This window comes from Mastigoproctus giganteus, chromosome 7, assembly GCF_048544385.1.
Source record: "Mastigoproctus giganteus isolate SK-2022 chromosome 7, ASM4854438v1, whole genome shotgun sequence".
NCBI lineage: Eukaryota > Metazoa > Arthropoda > Arachnida > Uropygi > Thelyphonidae > Mastigoproctus > Mastigoproctus giganteus.
Window position 1 is genome coordinate 162,448,663 of NC_143581.1, and position 26,128 is coordinate 162,474,790.

The window sequence follows — 26,128 nt, forward strand, 5'->3', positions numbered from 1 at the left end:
ACCATTTTTTTCACCTGTCACAAATGTACTGTCGAACCTCTAATGCAGAAATGAAGCTAAAGTAACTACAAAAGTACCTACTTGCACTTTTCGCTCGATGACAAGGAGCAGAGTTGTCCTGAAAGATGCAATTACTTGGCAGGTTGAAATGGTCTCTAATGGTTGGCAGCAATTTGCCTTCCAGTATAGCCAGGTATCCATTGGCATTTGCGGAACTTTTTATAAACTGCAGGTGATAAGAAATATACCCCCATATCATTTGGCTGGTAGGAAATTTCACTGTAGACACCATACAGTCTGGATGGTATTCTTCACCACGTCTACGGCGAATCGTTTGTCTCCCATGAGAGCCATGTAGGTTGAATTTCTTCTCATCCGAGAAAATAATTGACTTCCACTGCTTGGGGTCCATTTGACTAGCTACTTACACCAAATTAATTGGGCCTTTTTCATTTTTTGTGTGAGGAGGCACTTCTTAGGACAACAGGCTAAAAGTCCACTTTTGAAGAAACAGTCTTCTGACTGTTCTTCCCATTCTCTTTTCATCTCAGACAAAGAATATTTACAGTTTTTAAGACATAAGCACTTCAAAATGTGGCGGTCCTATTTTGGCGTAGAGGCTCGTTTGCATCCAGTTCCTTTTTTCCTATCAACAGAACAGGTATTCTCGAGTTTGGAAAGAAATCTACTTGCTTTCGACTGATTACAAGACACTCTATAAGCAATATGACGGGAAGAACATCCTTTCTCATGTAAAGCAACAATAGCACTCTTTCTTCGTGGCGTCAACTGCATGTAACTCGCCATCGTGACACAAGCAAGGCATGACTGCAACTCTTGTAGAGTGTGCTTATATAGCTGAAAGTAATGTCTGATGCAATATTACGTCATAATTTACCGTGCCAATCTTATCCGATGCAATCTGTAAGAAATATTGCCATATACTTACGTTATTTAGACGACAATTATAATTTTAAGGGGTGATGCACTTTCTTTGAACACCAGTGTATATATACCACATCAACCAAAAAAAAAAAAAAAAAAAAAACACTTGATTATAACCTTGCTAATAACCTCTCTAATTCTTTAAATTCATTCAGTTTACCCACTTCCACAATACTTGGTGGCAGTTTATTCCAACAACCTTGGAACTTATTTCAACTAAGTCTTACAACTTATTTCAATTCTACAGCCAATTAACAGGCTAATAAATGCAAATCAAAATGCACTGGACTGTTCATGTGTATGAATGAATGCAATATAGGTGCTGGCATTATAACAAACTATCTATAACAAAATGCGTTAATTTAAAAATAATTAATGGGAGGAAGCAGGGAAAGAAAACTACGAAGAAAGTTTAGCATCTTGTTATACCGAGTTTCTAAACATAAGTCTTTCTATTAAACTGTAATTTTTACATTTAAGGGATGGTAGAAAGTTTTTTTTTTACTATACTGAAGTTTCCATTATGGAATGTAATTATAATGTATACACCCCGAGTGATCAGTGAATTGCAACCACCTACCTAATACCATGCGGGACCACAGTTTTCACGGGTAATAGCCACTATTTACCTAGGCATTGACTCTACCAGATGTGTGAAGGTGTCCATGGGGATCTGCAGCCACTTTGCCTGCAAGGCTTTCCAGTGTCAGAATAGATGATGGCTGCGTGTCCACACACCTCACCTCCCATTCCAAAACATCCCATAGGTGTTCAATCGGATTTAGGTCAGGAGAATTTGGAGGCAAATCAAGATGGGTGAGATCTGCACTGTGCTTCTCAAGCCTATAATGGGCTGTGTACTTCTCTAGTACACAGCCCATTACTGTCTTGGAAGATCCCATTTCTCTCCAGGAAAAAAAGCAACATAGAAGAGTGCACATGTTCTCCTAAAAGCTGTCGGTAGCCCCCACCAGTGAAATGTTGGTAGATTTGTACCAGGGTTTCTAGTTCTTCAGCAAAACATGCCCCATATTAAGCAACTACTGCCACTTGCTTGGATAGTGGGCATGATGGTTCCATGGACTGGTGTTGCTTGTGCCACACACAAAGGCATCCGTTGACACGTTGCCCCAGATTTTGGATTCATCCAACCAGCACACTTATTTCCAGTCCTCTACTGTCCAACCAGCATGTTATTGATACCACGGCATTTGCTGTAGATGATGATAAGCAATGAGAGGAGGGCATCACTTGGGTTGTTGCTGCAGAATCTCATATGTTTGATTGTGTAGCACATTGTCATTTAGGATACTGTTCTTGCATTCCCCATACTGTATTGCAATGTCAACTATTGCACCATGACCTGCCGCTGAGCCCATACACCACGAACATCCACCTTATGTAATAAAATAATTATGCAAGGTGGATGTTCTACCAATGGGAGGTGATCTGACCTTCGATACCATTCTTTGTACACATAACCACAATGTGCCATGAGCAACTGACAAGATGTGCTGTTTCTGACAAAAAAATCACCCACTGCACAAGCTCTCACAATTATGCCCCTTTGAAACTCCATGATATCTTTACTACATCCCATAACTGCTACTTTATCACTTTTACTTGCATAACCAGATGCAAAATACCTCTGCTCTAGCGTAAAAAGCTGTTTGGTTTTTTACACTGCGAGCTATGTGGCATAGTTAATTACAGATAGGGTGATCACTGAGTGAATATAAAATCATTTACTGCCATCTAATAAAGTAAGGGACAGGGTTTACATAATTTCAGTGACAATAACAAAATATAAAATTGGTGAATGTGGCTTTAACAAAGGAATAAAATAAAACTGTGACAAGCTCAATGAAACCAGAGATACACAAGTCTGAAGAATTATCAGGGTTACCCTACAGTTGTTAAATTTATCCACAGAATAAATTTGTAGTTAATGCAAATATACTAAATTTTTGAAGAATCATACTCTAAGAGTAACTTATATATAATTGATGCTGAAATAAACTTAATTAGAAAATTAATACAATGTATTATTCAAATATTAAAAAGACAATACAGCAGCGTAAATGAGATATAACAGGAAACTTAGATTAGAAAATGAAAATTGTGCTACTTGTAAAGTAGTGAATCTATGCAACAAGTTGTGCAAAATGCATTTCTCAGATTGTTGTTTATTACATTTTTCAATAAACTGCAGCTTTAATGTCTTACAAAATGAATTATTATAACTGTGTTATCTTCAAAGTCCCTTAATTTTTTTAGGCCAGGTAGAAACAACAACTTACTTGGAAAATATTGCTACTAACATCTTTTCTGTTACTTCCGGTTGAACATTTCCAACCCACAGAGATGTTGCACCTTCTGGATTACGAGGACTATAATTTAAAATGAGTAATTTATCAATAATATTATTGGTTAAAATTAAAGTAATTCTAATTTAATTTTATTAACAATACCTACTGAGAAATTATGAATGGAAAGTCTCCTGCACAATTAACATGGTCATAGCATTAAACTACAGTAGATGACTACCTTTACTAAGAATTTCAGCCACCGACATTCTCTACAAAATGCAGTCTACACATGTTACTTGATAACATGTCTGATTTGGTTAATTTTGTATTATTAATTAATATTAATACTAATTTTACACATATTTCAGGACAACAGCAGATATTATGAGGCCATTAGAAATTAATAAATAGGACAGTGTCAGGTTCCCATGAATTAAAGTCCATGCAACAGTTGATTTACTGGGTAAAACACATGGCAATAAATAAAATTGACATAAAACAATAAAATACAGTCAATTCTGCTATAATGCAGTATATGTGTTCCTAAAAATCTCTGCATTATGGAATTTTGTGCATTAAAAACAGGGCTTACAGGAAAAAATTGGGATAGGGGCAGAGCACCTATCCTGATTTCTATCCCAAAAAAAGTTCAGTGTGGTAAGTAAGACAAAAAAAAGTTAGAAAACCAATAAAATTGCTAATACAGGTTTAAACATCTTAAATTTCTAATAAATAAATACTACAGTAAATATAGCATTGTAATATATACATACTAATTGATATTTCTGTTCCCTGACTTTTTTTTTTTGAAATGTAAAATTTAAAACAGTATAAATGATGAGCAATCTATAACAATGAACAAGGTGCACACAAATTGCACAAGTGAAATGCACATTAAAAATAGGAAGCTTAAAAAATAAGAATGAAGAGAAGATTCTGAAAATTTAAGTTTTTTATATGATTGAAGATTTCATGGAAGGGGAAACACATTTCATCACAATAATGTAAAAACCCAGAGGATTCCAGCTATCGGTATTATCGCAAATGCAATAAGATTGAGTTTACTACCCTTTTATAATTAGACCGCACTAACAGAAAGGCCCAATAAACTGGAAACTGCAAATTGTTTTATGGTAGTGATCCCCAGAAATGTGCTCCTCTGCTCATGCCTCACTAAATTTCTGTTCGGACTGAAAAATGTGAGCTCCTGAAAACATGAGTCAGCCTACAATATTTTGAATTACAGCGAATGACAACGGTGTGACCAACACAACTACAGTAAATGGGAAATATATGACATTTTTAAGCCTCTTAAACTTGTATGCATTGCTGCGCAGGTTGCTACATTCTGCGGTCACCTGATGTTACTCGGAGACGAAATTGCACACGAGCCAATGTGAAAATCACATTATACTTGCATTGTTCCCTAATATATCAGTCGCATAGGAGCAAATTCGCTTGCCAAAATGCATGTTATAGCAGAACTAAGTTTACCAAAAATTAAATCTGTAAAATTGATAAAAACTGTAGTACATGAATAAAATAAATAAAATTGAGAGAAAAAAAAAAACCCGCAGAACAGCTTTACCTTCCTTTATCAACTTTTATAAGTGCAAGACATGTGATGGTTTCTAAACTACAGGGAATATATATACAAATAAAATATGATTTACTCAAAGTACAGAAATAAAAATGGGGGGGGGGACCCCAAAGGAAGAATGCTGCTGATGTTATTAATTACACTTTGAAAGTAGTAACTGATGGCCAGTCAGTGTCCTGGAAATACAGGGTGATTCAAAATTCATGCAACGCAAATTCTAAATTTTAATTGACACTTCAATAGAATTTGATTCTGATTGCTACATTAGCAGCACTGGTCAGCCCAGATGTGTCCAACAGTTGTTTCCAATTACTAACCAATAGTGTTCTGTTTAATAGACAGCACAGTACCTAATACCAGTATTCACATAAATGAATATCTGCAATCCAAGATTTTTTTTTTATCTTTCAAACTACTTAAAAGGAGTGGTGTACACTAACAAACTTGACATATTGGAAGCAATAAAAGTAAATACTGAATCAGAAATTTAAACAGCTGTTCAAACACTATGGTAGTTTATAAGCCATCATTTGTCTTGCACTTATAAAAACTGATAAAAAGGTGCACACAGCTCTGAAAACTACTATATCATTTTACTACGTGTACACATTTGCCACTTCTTTCAATTTAGTTTTCTGATAACTGAACAAATTTTCTAGTTTTTTTTAATAAGTTTATAGGTTTCGTCTTTTTTTTTTTTTTTTAATTAAAGAAAAGAATGGGATAATGGGGAAAAGAGTTTCTGCTTACATTTGGGATGGAGGACACTTTGCATTTATTACAATCTCTATTATATAATTTTGTTAATAATACAACTAAAACTTACTGTAACCTCTATAATAATATACTATAAGTTGCATGTTTTTTTTGAATCAGCCTGTACTGTGCCTTTGGTTGTCATGCTCTAAAATTTATTTGACAGCAGTCAAAGAATTTTTAGCTCCTGGAAATGGATATGTTTTTTGAAAAATTTTGCCACTTTTTTTTTTTTTGTTTTTACTTGACTAACATACTGAATTGTGGTCAGCAAATAGTTTTAATAGTCATAGTCATGTTTATTAGCTTATTTTTAAATTTAGCTAGGGATTTAGTAAGTCATGACAATGTTCATAGAACTTTTGTATCAGTGATTTTGGCATGAATGTTGTATCTTGTAATTAGTAGTTAGAAGATCCTGATCAGAAGACTGGCATATTTTTCTGTTTTCGGCTAAGAAATTAGGATGCCAGCAGCATTAGCATATAATACATTAGCATTAGCATTAGTAGAGGCATTTGATGCAAGAAAGCAAGCTTATGCAGCATCAGCCAAAAAAAAAAAAAACCCACTTCCACTTCACCGCTCTGTTCGTTCAAAATACCTGTCCAGCTGAGCCTTAAACTTATTTAGGCTATCAACCTCCACAACAAGGGATGGAAGTCTGTTCCACCAACCAATCACCCGCTGGCTAAAGGCAAATTTCCGCACGTCTATCCTACATCTGTCTTTCCTCAATTTGAATTTATGCCCTCTCAGGTGATTATTCTGAGCTAGAGGAAGAATCCCATCAGCATTGAGCATGCTCAAACCATTCAAGGCTTTATACACCTCTATCAGATCACCTCGCTGGTGCCTAGTCTCCAGACACTGTAATTTGCAAAACTTAAGCCTTTCTTCGTAAGAGCACCCCTTTGTTCCATTCACTAATCTTGTTGCCCTTCTCTGTACTCGTTCCAGCAGCTCTACATCCTTCTTGAAATGAGGCCTCCAGACCTGTATACAGTACTCTAGGTGTGGCCTGACCATTGCCTTATACAATGGAATAATCACCTCCTTATCCCTGCTGGAAAAATTCCTGTATATCATTGACAATACTCCATGAGCTACTCTTGCAGCCTGTCTGCACTGCTCAGAGAACTTCATATCTGCCTGCACAACCACCCCCCAAGTCCCTTTCATTCTCTACCAATGTCAGTGTAGTACCACAGAGTTGATACGTTGCTCTGGGGTTGCTGTTTCCCATGTGTAGTACTTTACATTTGTCAATGTTAAACTTCATTTGCCACCTCTCAGCCCATCTGCTCAACCTTTCCAGATCCTGTTGCAGCAGCATAGTCTCAGTAGTGTCCTTGACAACCCTGCCAACCTTTGTATCGTCTGCAAACTTGGACATTAAGCTTGATATACCATCATCAATATCATTTATGAATACAGGAAACAATAATGGACCCAACACTGAGCCCTGAGGGACTCCACTAATAACATTAGTCCACGATGAGCAGTGTCCATTGATTACTACTCTCTGTCTTCTCCCCCTCAACCACCCCTTTATCCATAGCAGCAATTTGCCTCCAATGTCACACTGCTCCAATTTGTGTAGCAGTCTTCCATGTGCAACAGTATCAAAAGCCTTTCTAAGATCCAAGTATATAATATCAAAGTTATTCCCTGCATCCAGTTCTTTTGTGACTGCATCATATTATCCAATCAAGTTGGTCAGGCAAGACTTCCCCTTAACAAAACCATGCTGTGTCTGAGCTATGACTAGATGATCCTGCAGTGCTTCTTTAACCAGTGCCTCCATTAATTTTCCAGGAACAGAAGTTAAACTAACAGGTCTATAATTATTTGTGTCGCCCTTTGATCCTCCTTTGTGAATTGGGGTTACATTTGCACATCTCCAGTCCATGGGTACTTCCCCTGAGTCCAAGGAAGCTCTCATAATTATGGCTAAGGGTTTGCTTACTTCCTTTGGTGCTTCCTTTAATATAACTGGATAGATCCCATCCACCCCAGGTGCCTTTCTTGTATTTATCTTCAACAATTTCTCCTCCACTTTACTCTCAGTTATTACAAGATTCTCTAGCTTACTGCTAGAGTTGAATACACCTCTGGCATTCCCCTCGCTGAATAACTCCTCATGTGTGAATGTTGATGCAAAATATTCATTCAGTTTGTTAGCTACCTGAGCAGAATCATCAACAGTTGACCCATCGATATCGAGTGGACCAATCTGATTCATCCCCTTCCTTCTAGAGTTTACATAAGTAAAGAACTCTTTGCTGTTTTTCTTTGCATCCCTTGCCAAGGATTTCTCGTAATCTGCCTTCGCCTGCCTGACCTCCTTTGTAACTTGGTTGCATATCAACTTGTATCTATCATAGGCTTCTGTGTCATGTGTTAATTTGTAAGTATCCCATGCATTTTTCTTCTCTGCCATATGCCTCATTAGTTCATCTGACATCCATTTTGGCCTAAACCTCGAACAATATTTCTTAGTTGGTATGTAAAGCCTAGTAGCTTCCAAGATAAGTTCTTTGAATGCTTCCCATTTTGAATTTGCTGTCGGTAACATCATCAGTTGGTCCCACTGTATAGAATTTAAATACTGTCTCAGTCCATCGCAGTCGCCTTTACGAAAGCAATAACCCTTCCCTTTACCCCTAATGGTAGTTACCTCTTTGAGTAAATCCCACTTCAGCACAGTGTGATCACTGCCACCTAGTCGTTCATTTACCTGCAGATTCTTAATGCATGAAGAATCACTACTGATAATCAAATCAAGAGTATTACTCCCTTTAGTTGCCTCCCGAACATGCTGCTGTAGAAAACAGTCGTCCAATAAATCCACAAAAGCCTTGCTAGTGTGTGAGTGACCAGCCCCCAAATTCCAGAAACTTCTTCGTGGGAAGAAAGAAGTAGTATTACCAAGTGGGTGGAAAGTTAGTTAATCATTGATTATCCCAGTTTTATTTTGAAGGGGATAACTTGTAATGTACAAAATATTTCATTATATTTATTTTATTGAACAGGCTTGTTATTTAATAGCCATACGTTGTATGTAACTTATTGTTAAACTGCATATAATCTGAATTTACTTTCAAAGTATAGTCAACCTTTCTTTTTTAAACTGGTGTGCTCTTTGACTAATAATATTTAGAAATCAACAAAGAGAGAAAACGTAGGCTTTTTTGACCTATAATATTTAACAGGGGATCAAAATTAATCAAAACAAGTAGGAATACAATATAAAAAGTTAAAAGGTAGTCTTTATCCTCAAAACTGCATGTCAGCAATCCTGTCAATTAGCAGATTACTTTCGGAGAAACCACAGTGGGTTCCGCTGTGGTTTCTCCACAAGTATTTCTGCAGTTACAAAATTTAGAAATCTACAAAATTTAGAAATCATAAAATATAAATGGTAACACCTAGACCAATTTAAACATTGAATTCAAAAATTTCAACCCAAATATAACAAAAAATTTAAACACCCTACATATGTAAATATTCTACAGAGCCCAGATGCAGAAAACATATATGTATGTATGTAAGGGATAAAAACATTACACAAATATAAATTTTGACACGTACAGGTGACCCCCGCTTAACGCTGATCATTCATTCCAGAAAAACAGAGCGCTAAGTGAATCCGCGCTAAGCGAGCGCCGCTTTCCCATAAGGTAACATATGTATTTGTGAGCTGCGGTCGGTGCCATAGGATATTTCCTAATCAATAATAAACGGTAATGAAAAGATGCACAAATGTCGGTCAAAATATTTAATATTCAAATATTTGCACATATAAAATATTCTGCATTACATACGTATAATTATGTGGTAACTACTTGCGTATCAAAAGTAAACTTAAAATTCCAATTAAAATAATGAATTTAATTGATTTAATTTAATGGATGAATTTAATCATGAAAAATGTGTGGATTTTGAGTTGAACTTTGGCCCTCTTCCAAATAAACTAAAAGGGGTATTAATTTTAAATGGCCCACAGCGTTACCACCCAGCAATAACGTCAACTGATCCTTCGCCGCTTTGAAACTTGGCATGTTTTTTCTTCTTTCAATATGAAACTTCTTTTAGGCCGTTTCCACAAAAGTCCTGCTTCATCTATGTTAAAAACTTGTTGAGAAGTATAACACACAATACCCCTCTTCAATAATTTTAACAGGTTCTTTTTTAAAAGTTTCGGCTCCTTGATCTGCACTCCCTGGATTCTAAATCTATTCTACCAGCCCTTACCAGTTTTAAATGGTTCCACATTTTTTTTTTTTTTTTTTTTTTTTTTTTTTTAGGCGATTTTCTTCAGATCATCATATTGGCTAATCTCTCTCTCTCTCTCTCTCTCTCTTTTTTGTTAATATTTAACTTAACTGAATTCTGCATTGGACATTATCTTCAATAAAATTAAAGTCTTTCCATTTCAATCCTAATAGCTGGCCTAGTCCTAGTTGCTTGCAGTGGAACAGCTACCTTTCCCGCTGCAAAAATTAATTCTTTATTTTTTTATAATTGTTCTTACAGTTAAAGTTGCAAGTCCTAAATTATGGCACACATCCGCTTGTCGTTGACCGGAATCGATTCGCTTCAAAACGTCTAATTTTCAAATTCAGTCTTTTTCTTACATTTATAGTCTTCGTACTGTGCTCAGACGTTGTTGATTTTTCATTCTTTTTTCATTCTTCGAAAATGTAACTGCGTTGGTTGCATTAATTATGGTACAATGTTCAAGTAAACTGTCTGTTTCGCACGTTGTCTAATACGGTACTGGGTGATGAGTAGACTTCGGATAAATGCATATAACGCAAATATTACAAGCAATATACTTCGTCATTTTTTAAAATATTGATCTAGGAACTACGTAACAAGTCACTGTACTGCAATTAAATTAGCGTGCGAGAAAATTTCACTGAGCGTGGGAAAATTTCTCAAGTCGGCGTGGGAAACGTTTTAATGCTGTTTTGCTATTCATTTTCAAGCTATCGACTTCATCAAATGAAACGATTTCGTTAAATATGTCAAAAATGTAATCTGTAAAAGAGCGTTATAGTGATCTGTGACAGCGTTATAGTCAGACACGGGTTATAATATAATAACAGCGTTATAGCGAATCAGCGTATAGCGAACTGCGTTATAACGGGGGCGTGCTGTATTAACATCTGTGTCTATGTACATGCACAGGGTTGAACTCACCTGTGAGTTCAACCCTGTGCATTACTTCATCCTTTACACACCATCCATTTGACTTATTTCTTGTGGGAAGTCAGCAGAAATTTTCATTTTCCATAGTCTCGTTTTCATATGGTCTTACTATGTATGCTTTAGCCTATTTTCGCCTAAAATTTCAGAATGTATAGTTTGTAAAGTAATTCTATCTTCCCCAATAAATTAAATCCTAACAAAAATGGAGAGAGAGAGAGAGAGAGAGAGAGAGAGAGAGAGATGATGTCATGCAGTTAGTTTGTTGATGTTTTTTGTGAAATAAATTATGGGGGAACTTTATTGCTAACCAAAAAAGTTGTTGATTATGTAAATTTTAAAGTTAGAAATCTTAAAATCATGCCTGCAACCTTTATCAGTTTGACCAAATATCTTAAAAGTTATATAGCATAAATGGTCTTCACATAAAATATCCTAATATCAAACCAAAGCAAATTAGCAGCTGGTGCATCTTGGTATAAAATGTATAATGTATAAAATTAAAACAAGTTTCTAGTAGCAATTAACCACATTACCAGTGAGATTTTATGCATTAAATGAAACTAATATACGTACTCCATTTTGTCAGCAGTTGGTAGGGAAAGTCCTCCAGAAGGTGCATGAACATCTTCATCAGAGTGATATAATTCACCAGCAACAGAAAGCTGATTTAATGTACTTCCTGTTAACAATGAATCAAGTGCTTTCTGTACAGTTCCATAACAATTGATAGCAACTTCAGCTTGCTGCTTAGAAAAGCCCATATCCTGAAAAAGAAAATTAGATTTTGGCATTTCTTTTAGACAGATACACATGAATGAGAACTTTTTGGTTTCAATTTTTTTTTTTTTTTTTTTTTTTTCAAATTGAAATGTGTTAAATGGTAACAAATCCTAATAACTATGCAGTTGTTAATCTAAAATAACAAGCTTATAAAAAAACAAAACAAAACACCATTTAGTTATCCATTGGTTTATTTCTATTTGTTATTGCAGCAAGTAATGAAGGTATGTTTAAAACAAAGTTAATGTATACAGTGCATTATTACATTTCAGTTGCATTGTTTTTTTTTTTTTTTCGTTAAATTTATTGAATTTTTGTTATTTTTCTGATTAATAGAGGCAAAAGTAAATATATTTATCTACTTATCAATTAATTACTAATATTATAACTTTATACTTTTAATAAAGCTCTATAGTTTTATGTTCTCTAAACTTAGCCATTTAATTATAACTGTATATTATTTATTTCTCTTCTTCTATTACTCTTCAGGGGTGGTACACATGGACTGGAGATGTGCTAGAAATCAACTAAGTAATATTGTTCAAGGTTTAGGCCTAAATGGATGTCAGATGAACTAATGAGACATGTGGCAGAGAAGAAAAATGCATGGAATACATACAAATTAATGGGCAACATGGAAGCCTATGATAGATATAAGCTGGTCTGTAACCAAGTCACAAAGGAGATTAGGCAGGCAAAAGCAGATTATGAGAAATCTTTGGCAAAGGATGCAGAGGAAAATCAGCAAAGAGTTCTTTACTTATGTAAACTCAAGAAGGAAGGGGATGAATCAGATTGGTCCACTGGATATCACTGGTTCAACTGTTGATGATCCTGTTCAGGTAGTTAACAAACTAAATGAGTATTTTGCATCTACATTCACACATGAGGAGTTAATCAGGGAGGGGAATCCCAGAGGTGAATTAAACTCTGGCAGTGAGCTAGATGATTTTGTAGTAACTGAGAGCAAAGTGGAGGAGAAATTGTTGAAGATAAACATAAGAAAGGCACCTGGGGTGGATGGGATCTATCCAGTTATATTAAAGGGGGCAGCAAAGGAAGTAAGCAAACCCTTAACCATAATTATGAGAGCTTCCTTGGACTGAGGGGAGATACCCATGGACTGGAGATGTGCAAATGTGACGACAATTAACAAAGGAGAATCAAAGGGTGACACTAGACAAGACTTCAGTTATAGCTCGGACACAGCAGGGTTTTGTTAAGGGGAAGTCTTGTCTGACCAATTTGATATGGTCACAAAGGAACTTCGATATGGATGCAGGGAATAACTTTGATATCATATATTTGGATCTTAGAAAGGCTTTTGATACTGTACACATGAAAGACTGCTACACAAATTGGAGCAGTGTGGCACTGGAGGCAAATTGCTGCTATGGATAAAGGGATGGTTGAGTGGGAGAAGACAGAGAGTTGTAATCAATGGACACTGCTCTTCATGGACTAATGTTATTAATGGAGTCCCCCAGATTCAGTACTGGGTCCATTGTTGTTTTCTGTATTCATGGTATATCAGGCTTAACATCCAAGTTTGCAGACAACACAAAGGTCAGGAGGGTTGTTAATGACACTAATGACAGTACGCTGCTGCAACAGGATCTAGAAAAGTTGAGGGGATGGGCTGAGGGGTGGCAACTGAAGTTTAACATTGACAAATGTAAAGTACTACATATGAGAAACAGTAAACCCAAAGTAATGTATCAACTGTGTAGTACTACACTTACAGAAGTAGAGAGTGAAAAAGACCTGGGGGTAATTGTGCAGGCAGATATGAAGTTTTCTGAGCAGTGCAGACGGTCTGCAAGAGTAGCTCATGGTGTCTTGTCAATGATATACAAGAATTTTTCTAGCAGGGATAATGAGGTGATTATCCCTTTGTATAAGGCAATGGTGATTATCCATTCAGGCCACACCTTGAGTACTGTATACAGGTCTGGAGGCTGCATTTTAGGAAGGATGTAGAGCTGCTGGAGCAAGAGCAGAGAAGGGCAACAAGATTAGTGAATGGAACAAAGGGTTGCTCTTATGAAGAAAGGCTTAAGTTTTGCAAATTACAGTGTCTGGAGACTAGGCACCTGCGAGGTGATCTGATTGAAGTGTATAAAGCCTTGAATGGTTTGAGCATGCTCAATACTGATGGGATTCTTCCTCTTGCTCAGAATAATCGCCTGAAAGGCACAAATTCAAATTGAGGAAAGATAGTTGAAGGATTAATGTGCGGAAATTTGCCTTTAGCCAGCGGGTGGTTGATTGCTGGAACAAACTTCCATCTGTTGTTGTAGACAGCTTAAATAGATTCAAGGCAGAGCTAGACAAACATTTAGAGCGAGTGGATGAGTGAAATGAGAAGAGTGTTTTTGTTTTGTTTTTTTTCTTTTTTTTGGCTGATGCTATATAAGCTTGCTTTCTTGGATCATGTGCCTTTACTAATGCTAATGATGCATACTTTCCTCTGGCTCTTGTCTGTTTCATGTAAGTGCACCAGTTCTACCTTCTCTTGTGGTATATAGTCACTCATTTTTCAATATCTACAAAACAAAATTAAATTATAATAATCATAAAAATAGGTATTAATGATATCAATAATAACATAATATACCTATGAGTATGGACTGCTTATGGAAATTTTTCTAGATAGAGAAAGACATATAAGGTGTGAAGCCTTTCATTATGACTTCATTGCTTTTCTTAGTGATGCTACTGGTTTTTTAAAACCATTTTCCTTACTCATATTTACAATATGAGTTTTATTAACAAAAACAAACTAGTGTAACTTTTGAAAGAAAAAATGTACTTGGAAATAAAGTTTGATGTATCAGTTTTCTATGTATGGTCTAAATAATTCAATACATTTCATTCAGCATGTAACAAGTTTTTGTATGATGTTCAAGCAAAATTCTTTTGGCTGAAGGAGACCAACCATCTTTTCATGGCTGCTTTATGCTTTTACTTCTTCAAAGTAACATCTACTGCTTTTCTTCAAGCTATGGGAACAACAACAAAAAAAAAAAAAAAAAAAAACCAAGACAAAATCAGGACTCTAGGGAGGATGCAGAATAATTACAACTACCAGTGACAAAAAAGCTTACCAATTTTACATGGTTGCAGTGAAATCACACTGTTTTGTGTTAACGCAACATTGCTGTATTGCCAAGCCTTATTTGTTTGAATTTGTCTAAAGTACAAGAATGAAATTATTGTGATCCCTTATCTTTCTAATGTTTTTACACAGATAGCATCCACATAGTCCTAAAAAACAGTCAATATCACATTTCTTGCCAGTGTTTGGACTTCAAAGTTTTTTGGAAATTGAGATGTTACATGGTGAAATTTTTTTGATCATGTCTCTTGCTAATCTTGATCATGTCTCTTAGCCTTCTATACCATGAGAAACAACCCCACACCACTTTCACAATTATGAAAAGATAATGTACTCACGTGGTAAGTGTTATACAGGCATCCTACATATCTATACATAGAGGATGCCGGTACAACATCAAACTTGTTGATCAAATAGCATGACTGGTCACTCCACTGACTTCAGCTAATTCACGGTGTCTTGCACCACGCATAGCTGCAAACCTTTGATATTCAAAAAGTAAGAATGAAAGCAGTGGATTTTTTTTAAAATCCAGACATTGGACTTGAAATTAAATTTCACTGAAAACATATGAATTTCATATTAAAATGTAGTTTTAATATGAAATTCATATGTTTTCAGTTTACTACTGCACTATGCTTTCAAATTCTGGTGCATCTACAATTTTTTCTGTCTGTGGGCATCATGTAGATTATCTGTTAGATATCACCACCAGATTATTATTGCTTCAAGAAAGATACTGATGTTGACTTTGTCCTCTTCAAAAACGTTGAGTAAAAGTCTTGGTTATAGTTTGGTTTTCTTCGGAAAGAGAATATTTGGATGGTATTATTATTATTTTTTACCTATATTTTTTTTTTTTTTTTTTTACCTTTCATACTCATTACTAGGAGGAAATATTGAAATGCCAAAAAATGGCTTGAGCTAATTTATTATATTTCAAGCCGCTTTCTGCACTTGTCAGTTCCTCAACCAGGACCACCAATTCTTTCTTCTTCTTTCATTGATATAGCATCTGGTAGGTTCTCACACTGAAACTCACAGAACTAATACTGCAAAATATCAATTCAATTCAATTCAATTCGCTTCAAAAACCTTGTTCATGAAATAATACTATGGAAGTCCAAATTCAATTATATTTACATTAAAGTTAAATAATATTTAACTTAATGCTTCTGACACTGGATGATAACTTGCTAACTATTAGTTCTGTTTGGAGTCAGCGGACCTTTATACTTCTGTAAGGAAACAAGCTCTGATTTTAGGAATTCATGACAGAAAGTCAGTTAGTCAAACTAAGTTTAAATTTTACCATCTTTATATTCCTAGAGTCATACAGCTTCTGCTGTGAGTATATTAAATATATGAAGTCGTAATACTTCATTGTACTGTATCAGCACACAAATCACCGTGAAGGCTCAACATTGGTAGAAATGCACATTTTTAAAAATTTTGTCAACTAACTGTCAGTTTCACTGACAGTTGCTCATGTTCTTTGAGATCCGTATTTTTTTGCTATTTTACTATCAGGAAACATTTTTGAAGAACATGCCTTTATGATTAGAACAATTCAGAAAATGATTGTCTTACAATAAAAGATAGAATATGCATTTAGCACTGACGACACTATCAGGGATATCTTTGTGGGGAATGTTCCTTGTTTAAACATAAGTCAGGTACTGGTATAACAAAATTCACTAATATACCAATGAGATGTGGGACATTGTAATTTATACACATTATTATATAATTTATAAATAAGTAAATTGTTTTGGAGAGGTTTGACTATTATCTTTTATTACCACCTATGTCATTTAAAAAAAGGAAGGGGGTTGAATCACACTAGTCCACTTGATATTGATGGTTTAACGGTTGATGATCCTGCTCTGGAATGGGTTATCATTTGATGAACTTCTGGCATTCCCCTAAGGGGAGTGCCAGAAGTTCATCAAAGTCTAAGAGGGAGCAAAATGATTTTGTGATAATTGAGAGGAGAGTGGAAGAGAAATTATTGAAGCTTAACATAAAAAAGACATCTGGGGTGGGTAGGATCTATCCAATTATATTAAGGGAGGCAGCAAATGAGGTAAGCCACCCTTAGTCATAACTATGAGAGCATCTTTGGATTCAGTGGATGTGGCTATGGACTGCAGATGTACAAATGTATACCCAGATCAAAAGGTGACATGAGTAATTACAGACCTGCCTGCTTGACATCTGTTCCAGGGAAAATAATGGAGTCTCTGGTTAAAGAAGTAATGCAGGACCACATAGACAGAAATGCAATTATACTACAGTCACAGAATGTATTTATTAAGGAGTGAGCTTGTCTGACCAATCTGATTGGATCTTGTGATGTAGTAAAAAAAGGAACTGGATGCAAAAAATAATACTGTTATCATATAATTTGATTTCAGGCAAGCTTTTGATACCATTGCACATAAAAGACTGCTGTACAAATTGGAGCAGTGTGGCATTAAGGGCAAGCTACTGCTTTGGATAAAGGGATGATTGAGTGGGAGAAGACAGTGGTTATTAACAGACACTGCTTGCTCTTCATGGACCAGTGGAGTCCCTCACAGTTCAGTGCTGGGCCCAGTGTTGTTTCTATATCTATTAATGATATTGCTGAAGGCATATCCTTAATATCTAAATTTACAGATGATACAAAGGTTGACAGGGTGAGGGTGGTCAATGACAGTAATCACGGTAAGCTACTGCAAAAAGATCTAGAAAAATTAGGCAGATGGGCTGAGAAATAGCAGTTGAAATTTAACATTGACAAATGCAAGGTACTGCACATGGGTAGCAGTACTCCCAGATTAACATATCAACTGTGTGGTACTACACTCAGTAGCAGAAAAGAAAAAGACTTGGTGTAATTGTGCAGTCAGATATGAAGTTCTCTGAACAATGCAGACAGGCTGCCAGAACAGCTTATAGCATTTTGTTAATAATATAGAGGAACTTTGCTAGCAGGGATAAGGAGGTGATTACCCCATTGTACAAGGTGGCAGGTAGGCCACATCTTGAGTACTGCAGGCAGGTGTAGAGACCTCATTTTAGGAAGGATGTAGATCTACTGGAATGAGTACAGAGAAGGGCAACGAGATTGCTGATTGGTGAAGGAAACAAAAGGGTGGTCTTACCAAGAAAGGGTTCAGTTCTGCAAACTTCAGCATCTGGAGACTAGGCACTTGTGAAGTGATCTGATTGAGGTGTTTAAGGCCTTGAATGGATTGAGTAAACTAAATGTTAATGGCATGTAAGACTACACACACAAGGGGCATAAATTCAAGTTGAGGAAGGATGGTTGATTGTTGGAAAAGGCTTCCAACTATTGTTGTGGAAGTGGATGGTTTGAATAAATTCAAGGAAAGACTAGACACATCTTTGGAGGGTATGGGTGTGTGTGTGTGTGTGTGTGTGTGTGTGTTTCCTCTTTTGCTGGATGCTTTATAAGCTTTCTTTCTTGAAAGAAATCTCTACTACTAATAATAATGAATGTAATAATAATTAATAATATTGAGCTACAGTCAGATGGCTTCATGTCTGACTGAATCACTGAAGAAAAGAATCAATAACAGTTCAGAGTATAATGGGTAGGGACATTCCATAAACTTTTTTTATTTATTAAAATAGCACCAGACACTATTATCTGCACTCAAATGCTACATCTCCTGCATATTTTTTTTTTCTATACACTACCCATTGTTTTTATGCCTATTTGTTTCCAAACATCTGATTACATTGAGTTTTCTATAACTTAAAACTGAAATTACATCCACATATGGTAACAAAGCAAGTGCATTACCTTTTACAGATATTCTAATACATATAAAATCTTGCCTATATGTCTTTTTAAACACAAACTGTGTTTAAATTTTTGAATGCCATTTAACTGCCTAATGTTCGGTCACAGTGCATTCAGTGCTTCTAAAGATAGAAATCTTGCACACACACAAGATTTTTTTGAGCCTGGGGAATAGATTGTAATCACAATGACTCATACCAGGACTGCGGAGGGATTGTGCTTTGCACTTATGATCAGTGAAAACAAGGTGCACAGACTGTGTGATATGAGCCCTTGTATTGTCATGGAGTATAAGCACAGAAGCTTCCGAAATTTGTGGCTGCTTCAGACAAATTTTGAGCATAATTTATGACAAAAAATGTTGCACAGTAGTCTCCAGTTACTGATCTTCTAAGTGGGACATAATTAGTGGCAATAATGCCCTCATAATCTTAGGCCATGATAACCATTTGTTTCACCTCTGATCACTGTCAGTTACATTTAGAGGGGGCATTGCAAAGACGGATGCTTCCAGTAAGCTGATTGTGATCTCAGTTCAGGTTGAAAATTGCTGTTGTTGTTGTTGTTATTTGGTTTTTAGGAGCATTAGCAACTAAGGCCATATTGCTCTGAGGATATGCGGTGGTCATTCCTCTGACCTTTCCACATCCTCCGTAATTGGTGGTCATGGGCTTGAACCCCGGTCTAATCAAGAAGCATGTGCTACGCACTGCCGCTCCTGCCCACCTGGCTATGGAGGTGCCTTGAAAATTGCATATCCATGTCGCATCAATAGCAACAATGAGTTTTAAAAATACCTCACTGTCTTGTTGGTAAGATGCAAATAACTGTATGTGTTGCATTTACTTTATGCTTTATTCATTGTTCACCTGACAGCAAATGTGGGACATAATGGGTGATGACCTTTTGCTTTTGTAACAAAATTCAGTGAACTGATTATTTTGGTTTTTCAGGTTTCTTGGCTATTTCTTCACAGGTCATATGTCTGTATTCTTCCAAAATGGTGGAAATAATGACTGTTGATGTGTTGTCTGTAAATGTTCTCAATCTATGCTTGCTTGTCTTCAACACTGGTATGGCCTTGATGAAACCTTTGCCAATATGAAATCACTAATTTCCTGCAACAATTTATAAACTTGTGTTAGAGTTCGACCACATAAAGTTTCAATTCTGATAAAAGATCTTTGATCTGAAACTGTAACCTGACCTGAAGCAATATCATCATCAATTTTTTAAAAGCCTCTATATCAGTGTTTTTCAACCATTTTTTGGTAGCGGAACCCTTTTTTTGTCAACTCAGTTTATTTGCAGAACTCTAATATTTAAAAAATAAAATCAGAACATTTGAAGAACCCTAAAGATAATTTTGGGAACATCAGAGTTCTGTGGAATACACTGTGAAAACCACTGCTTCACACAAACATTCAGTGCAGAATTCTGTTTCAAGAAAACTCATATTGAGGCTAAACTTCAAATTATTATCCTGATAATTGTCAGTCATTCAGCCATATGGGATGAGCATGTGCACCTTGTGAATATTACCTGGGATAACCCTTGTACATTCCTCAAAAATATACACTGTTTACTCACCCTTTAAAACCAAGAAGCTACTTATCTTCATTAGATCGAATTTGTCAAATGTTATATTTTCAGGTTTACTTCGAGTTCTCAGACAGTAAATTTAATTTGAGGTTGTCAATTTATATATAATAGCAAATTCGCTTCCATATTGAGGAACTATTTACAGAGAAATCAATTAGTATTATGGGACCAAACAAGGTTGCATAATCAAAGCCTCTAATGTATACACAGCTTTAATATTTGTTGTCATTGTCACCTATGTCTGTAGGTTTGGTTTTGTGGAAAAGAAAAAGATATGCTTATCTTTTTCTTTAGTTTCTGTGTAGTTAATAAAATGTCATAATGTAAACTTTTAAAAGAAAAAGTAGAAATAACTGAATTAAAAAGTAGAAAATAATTCTTTGTGCAGATCTTTCATATAGAAGGATTACTGTAAAAAAAGAATTGACATATGGTGAATATAAGGTGACTAATGGTGACTAAGGATGAATTTCTAAGGCAAAAACTTTGGGTTGACTTATATGCCAAGTTGACCTATTCACCAGAATGTATAGTTGTGGCTATATAAGAGAGTGCATATGCAGCCACTTGTTGAAAATTATGAGTTATGTCAAGTTTATTGGGAGGATTCTATGTCAAGAGCTTGCACATTTGAATGGCATAAAAGATTTTTAGGAGGAGAGAATGTGAAGACAATGAATGACTAGGCCATCTGGTATCCATGAAAACTGATGAAAATGTGGACCAGGTATAGACATTGAAGTGATCGTTGTTTAAGCATTAGAATGGTTGAATCAGAACTCAATATAGATATGAGACAAACAAATTAGACATATTTTAGGTGAAAATTTTGGCATGAGAAAAGTGTGACAAGATGCTGCCAAACATTTTGAATGAAGATCAAAAGATTGAGAAAACTTCAGTTTGTGAAGATGTTTTGAAAAAAACTGAAGATCCAGACTTTCTGAGTACTGTAATTACTTGCAATGAAAGTTGGCTGGTTCAGTACAACCCAGAAATTAAAAGACAGTCAGTACAATGGAAGACAAAATCCACCACAAAAAAAAAAAAAAAAAAAAAAAGCAAGAATGTCAAAATCAAAAATGAAAACCATGCTGCTTGTTTTCTTCAATATTAAAGCAATTATGGCTGAATATATCCCATCAAATCAGACTGTCAATCAAACATATTACACTAAAGTTCTGAAAAGGCTGCATGAAAAAAAATTCAAAAAAAAAAGAGAGACCTGAATTGTGGAAGGATGGTTAGATGCTCCATAAGACAATGCTCCAGCAGACAGTGTGCTCTCTGTTTGCCAGTTTCTGGCCAAAAAACAAATCCCTGTGTGTGAACATGCATGCACCCCATTAGCCAGACCTAGCCACTTGTGACTAGTTATATCAAGGATTTAATGTCTTGCTGGGTGTACATCATATTCAAAAATTTCATTAATTTGTACATCATCTCCCCCACTCACTTTTACTATCTACTGAATGCATCCTGAATAGTCAAACTAACAGAACACATTTATCTGTAAAAAAATCTAAGCCTCCCAAAAACTTCCTCATTCATTCACAAATAAGTGATCTCGATTCCAATCTCAATGATGTTCATTTCCACTGAAACCCGCCACGTCCATTACTTTTTCTGACGGAATTCAATTGCTGGTTGCTTCAACCACTACCCAACTCAGTTTTTTCTGATTATACTGAATAACAAATTTTGGGTTGGGCATGAAAGTAAGTTTACTTTATAGATTTTTCGGTTACATAAACACAGAAACAGTGCTTAAAATGGCAGATTGACTCATGTTTTAAAAAAAAAAATAGTTTTTTATATTTATACAAGGTATTTTTTATTTGTGGCAGTAAGATGTAGCTACAAACATACCTGTATCAAACATGGGACCTTTTTGGTTTTCGCTTGTATTCAGCTTTGGGAGCATCCCTTGTCACTATTCAACAATAATCGGCTAACATAGAAGCACTCCATTTGCTTTTGTATCATTGTTCTATCGCTTCAATGTCTTAATGGAAGCACCCACCACATTCGTTGCTGATGGCACCATGATTTGTGGGAAGAAATGCATCTTCAGTGACATGTTGCACCCCAGTTTTTCTTAAAAAGTAATGAGATCTTCCACAAGCTGCTCATAGTTGCTGGCTTTAACATTTCCTAGAAAACCAGATGAAACATTTCGAAAGACTTTCCACGCTGATTTCTTGCTACGACTAAGGTCACATTTGAACTGTTTGTCTTTGAAAAGTTGCCTTATTTGTGGACCAATGAAAATGTCCACCTTAATCTTCTCTGTACTAAGTTTTAGGAATTTCTCTTACAAGTATGTGAATGCAGGACCGTTCACTTCCAAAGACAACAAAATTTTCATGAGCCCCAGTTTTATGTGGAGTGGTGGAAGCAAAACTTTATTTGGATCTATCAGAGGTTCAAATGCTACGTTCTTCATTCCAAGTGTTAATGATTTTCATCGAGGCCAACTTCTCTTCTCATAGTGCATATCCATGGCACAACTATTCCACTTGCAGAGAAAGCAACAATACTTAGTGTAACCCTTTTATAGTCCTAATAAAATAGCGATTACCTTTAAATCACCACATATCTGCCACTCATACTTCTGATAGTGTACGCCTAAGAGTATGTTCTCCATGTTTGCACATGTTTCTTTTTTGTGGATGGCATATGCAAGAGGTATTGAAGGCAGCATATTTCCATTGTGTAATAACACAGCCTTAAGGTTAATCTTAGAAGCATCTATAAATAGTTGTCATTCTTCGGGAATGTGCCTCATGTTCATTGTTGCCATTAGACCATCAAAATCCTTACAAACAGTGAGTTCTGTTTTATAGAATTTATTGTAGTCTTTATTTTGAGTACGAAATATCACTTTCACAGAATGATCTAGATTCTGCTGTTGTAGCCTTGATGCCAAAAGCTCTGCCTTATTCTTTGGCAGTTCAAGATCCCTGATGAGGTCAGTAAGCCCATTTTCTTAATCTTATGTGGTTCAGAAGGATAAAGGTTTGGATAAAATGGTGGATCCTTTGACGTAGACGGCCTGTATTTCATGAATATCAAGTTGATCTTCATCAGGTATACTTCACTGTGAGGCACAGAATGAATTGCAGATGGTATATTTAGGTATGTCACTGTCCACTTTTCTTCATTGTCATCCCTTTTCTAATAAGAGGCACCATACAGAAGTAACAGTCTGTGACGTGATTTGTTGACTCCCTCCATATCATGTGCGCTGCAAAAAGGCATAAAATGCCCCTTTCAATTCACCCACATGCATTGAGTTGTGACAAACAGGTAATGCAGTAGTTGTGTGGAGCCCAGTTCTTGTCCTGATTGCCTACTTTACACCCAAAGTACAAGGAGTAAGCCTTTTTATGCCTCAAGTTAAGAGATGCTTTCTTGAAGCTAACATGACTTCATATATGTAACAGAAATCATCCAGACTATTCACACGATTACGGGGCATATTAATCTTACACAACAAATACTGTGCGAAAAGTAAGAATCTCACAGAGAACTGTTAACTGAGAACAAATCACCTAGTACCTAACCGTATTCAAGGATTACTGGAACAGAGTTGAAGACACATTTGAGGCGACAACTTATCATGTGATGCAGAGTGAGGTGACAGTTGCAGATCATGTGATAAGAGCATAGTGGTACCGAAACTGCAGTGTTGCCATGTGTTTTGCCGAGAGCCGTAGTTGATAATGTAGGGTAACTCTCTAACATGAGACCAACTGTAATTCAAAAACAAGAGGCAATCGATAAATTTTAATGTGATTTTCGTGTTCAGCAGCATGAAATTATTCAAGATTGGGTATTTTATTTTTGTAACGTTTTACGTGTTCACCAATGTTATTTATTCATGATTCCTTTCTCTTCAAAGGAAGATGTGCATGTATCTGCCCTGATATTCCTTGTAAGACTTCCTAATTTGAAATCTCCTGTTTTTGATCTCCTTTGGCTTAAATTGTGTCTACTCCGTTATGTCAAATTCATCTGTTGCCTCTATTGATTTTTCCAATTCTGATAATTGAAACTCTTTGGCTCCCTTGCTTTGAAACTCTACTTTCTGCAGTCCAATTTTCTTACGAGTGAAGTAATTTTCCTTGGTAATTTTAATGTTCTTTACTCCAGCTAGCTTCAGTTTCCTAGTTACACAAATTCAGCTGGTCAAGATGCTGATGCTTTTGCAGTTACTAATGAACTTATATAGCTTGTTCATTTGCCTACCAGAGAATCCTAATCAGACACCCAACACTCTTGATCTTTTTCTCATCAGCAACTCTTCTAAGTACACAGTCAATGCTACTCTCTCTCTCTCTCTCTCTCTCTCTCTCTCAACCATTTCTCAGCCTTGTGTCATTTGGCATTATAGGAATGCAAAATAGAGTAATTTTAATGATTTCTATTCTTCCTTTCCTTAGTTACTGTTTTAAATCTACTGATCCAATGTTTGCTCAAACAGCATCAGTGAAATCCTTTATTATGTATTCCACCCTAAAATATTATCCTTCATCTAAACCAGTTTTACGATATATGTGATAAACATGTTCAAGATAAGAAGGTAACATATTGTAATTGCCTTGTATCCAAATCTGCAGCTTCATTTTCTTTTTATAGTAAAGCTCGCAAAAATTATAAAACAGTTATAAATCAATCCAAACTTGATTTTGAACAGGCTACACATAGAAAACTTGCTTCTTGCCCAAATGTTAATCAAGCATTCTGATCTCTTGCCAAAGCTACTAGATGCAAATTCTATCCGTCTACACTCCCACTCTGTTACAACTTGTATTAATGATCTTTGTAAACCAGCTCCTACCATAACTAGTATGCTACACTCAATGCCTCTCATGGTCTTCCAACAGATGGATTTTAGAAGAATTCAGAACAATCTTGATGACAAGGAAGCTTCAGGCACTGATGGAATTTCCAAATTAGTTTTCAAAACCTGTGCTCCTGTTTTGCCTCACCTCTTTACACTTACTTTTTCTTATGGTATCTTCCTTTCTACTTGGAAATTTGATCAAATTCATTCAGTTCCTAAAATGTGTGACAAATTCCTCCCTTCCCATTACTGCCTCATTGCACTTACCTCTACTTTTTCCAAAATAATGGAGAAATCTATCAACTGCCAACTCCTCAAAACCTTCCATTTGATCAATGATTGCCAGTATAGATTCTGCCAGTGTCGATATACTGACTCTACTCAATTTTGGCAAATTCAATGGAAAACTTCACTGAAACTCGAGTAGTTGTTCTTGATGTTGCTAAAGCTTTGGCGTAAAGGTCTTCTAAACAAACTACTATGGATTGCTGACACTGTTTTTTGCAATTGATTTTTTCTCTGACCACTCAGTGTAGGTGATGGTAGATGGCTTGTCTTCCAATTACTCCACTAATGCTGCTGTTTTGCAAGGTTCATTTCTTTCTTAAACTCTTTTACTCATATATTAAAGACCTTCCACTGACTGGAAAGTCATTAATATGATTTGCTATCATCAGCAAAACTATGGAAATCCTGTCTATAGTTTTTCTGATGATAGCACTGTGTTCCACTTTACAGTTTGAAAAACTTTGCACCACACAAATGGCATTAATTTCTCAAATATTCACCACCAATTTGTTAAATACCAATCTCCAAAGGGGTGAAGAAAATGATGAAACTCACTTTTCTGGACAAGATCCTATATCTCAGGGATTACCTTGGCATACTAGCATGCACCACACCTTTCTAACTGTTGTGTTTGTAAGATGCTGTCAAGAAACCAAGTCATCACAGTGCATCTGCAGTCCTAAAAACCATTCTCTCTTTAAATAACAAATCAGGCCATGAAGCCAAACTATGTAATTACTTCTACTTTGTATAGTGACTCTCCAGCAGTCTCATGTGGGTCCTCCTTTGTGCAAAGTATCCAGCTATTGCATTAAAACAACAAGTAAAAAGTCTGAAGATGTTAGGCTGC

The 26,128-nt window shown here is 35.9% G+C and overlaps 1 protein-coding gene across 1 annotated transcript in view; it reads right to left on the reverse strand.

Annotated features, from left to right (window-relative positions):
- The window catches only part of LOC150083300 (uncharacterized), a 300,614-nt gene that overhangs the window by 59,242 nt on the left and 215,244 nt on the right, over positions 1–26,128 (reverse strand). The window contains exons 13-14 of the mRNA XM_090378469.1: positions 11,401–11,591; positions 3,246–3,335 (exon numbers count right to left, since the gene is read on the reverse strand). Of these exons, the coding sequence (XP_090234595.1) occupies positions 3,246–3,335; positions 11,401–11,591 (281 nt within the window). The remainder of the gene's footprint in view (positions 1–3,245; positions 3,336–11,400; positions 11,592–26,128) is intronic.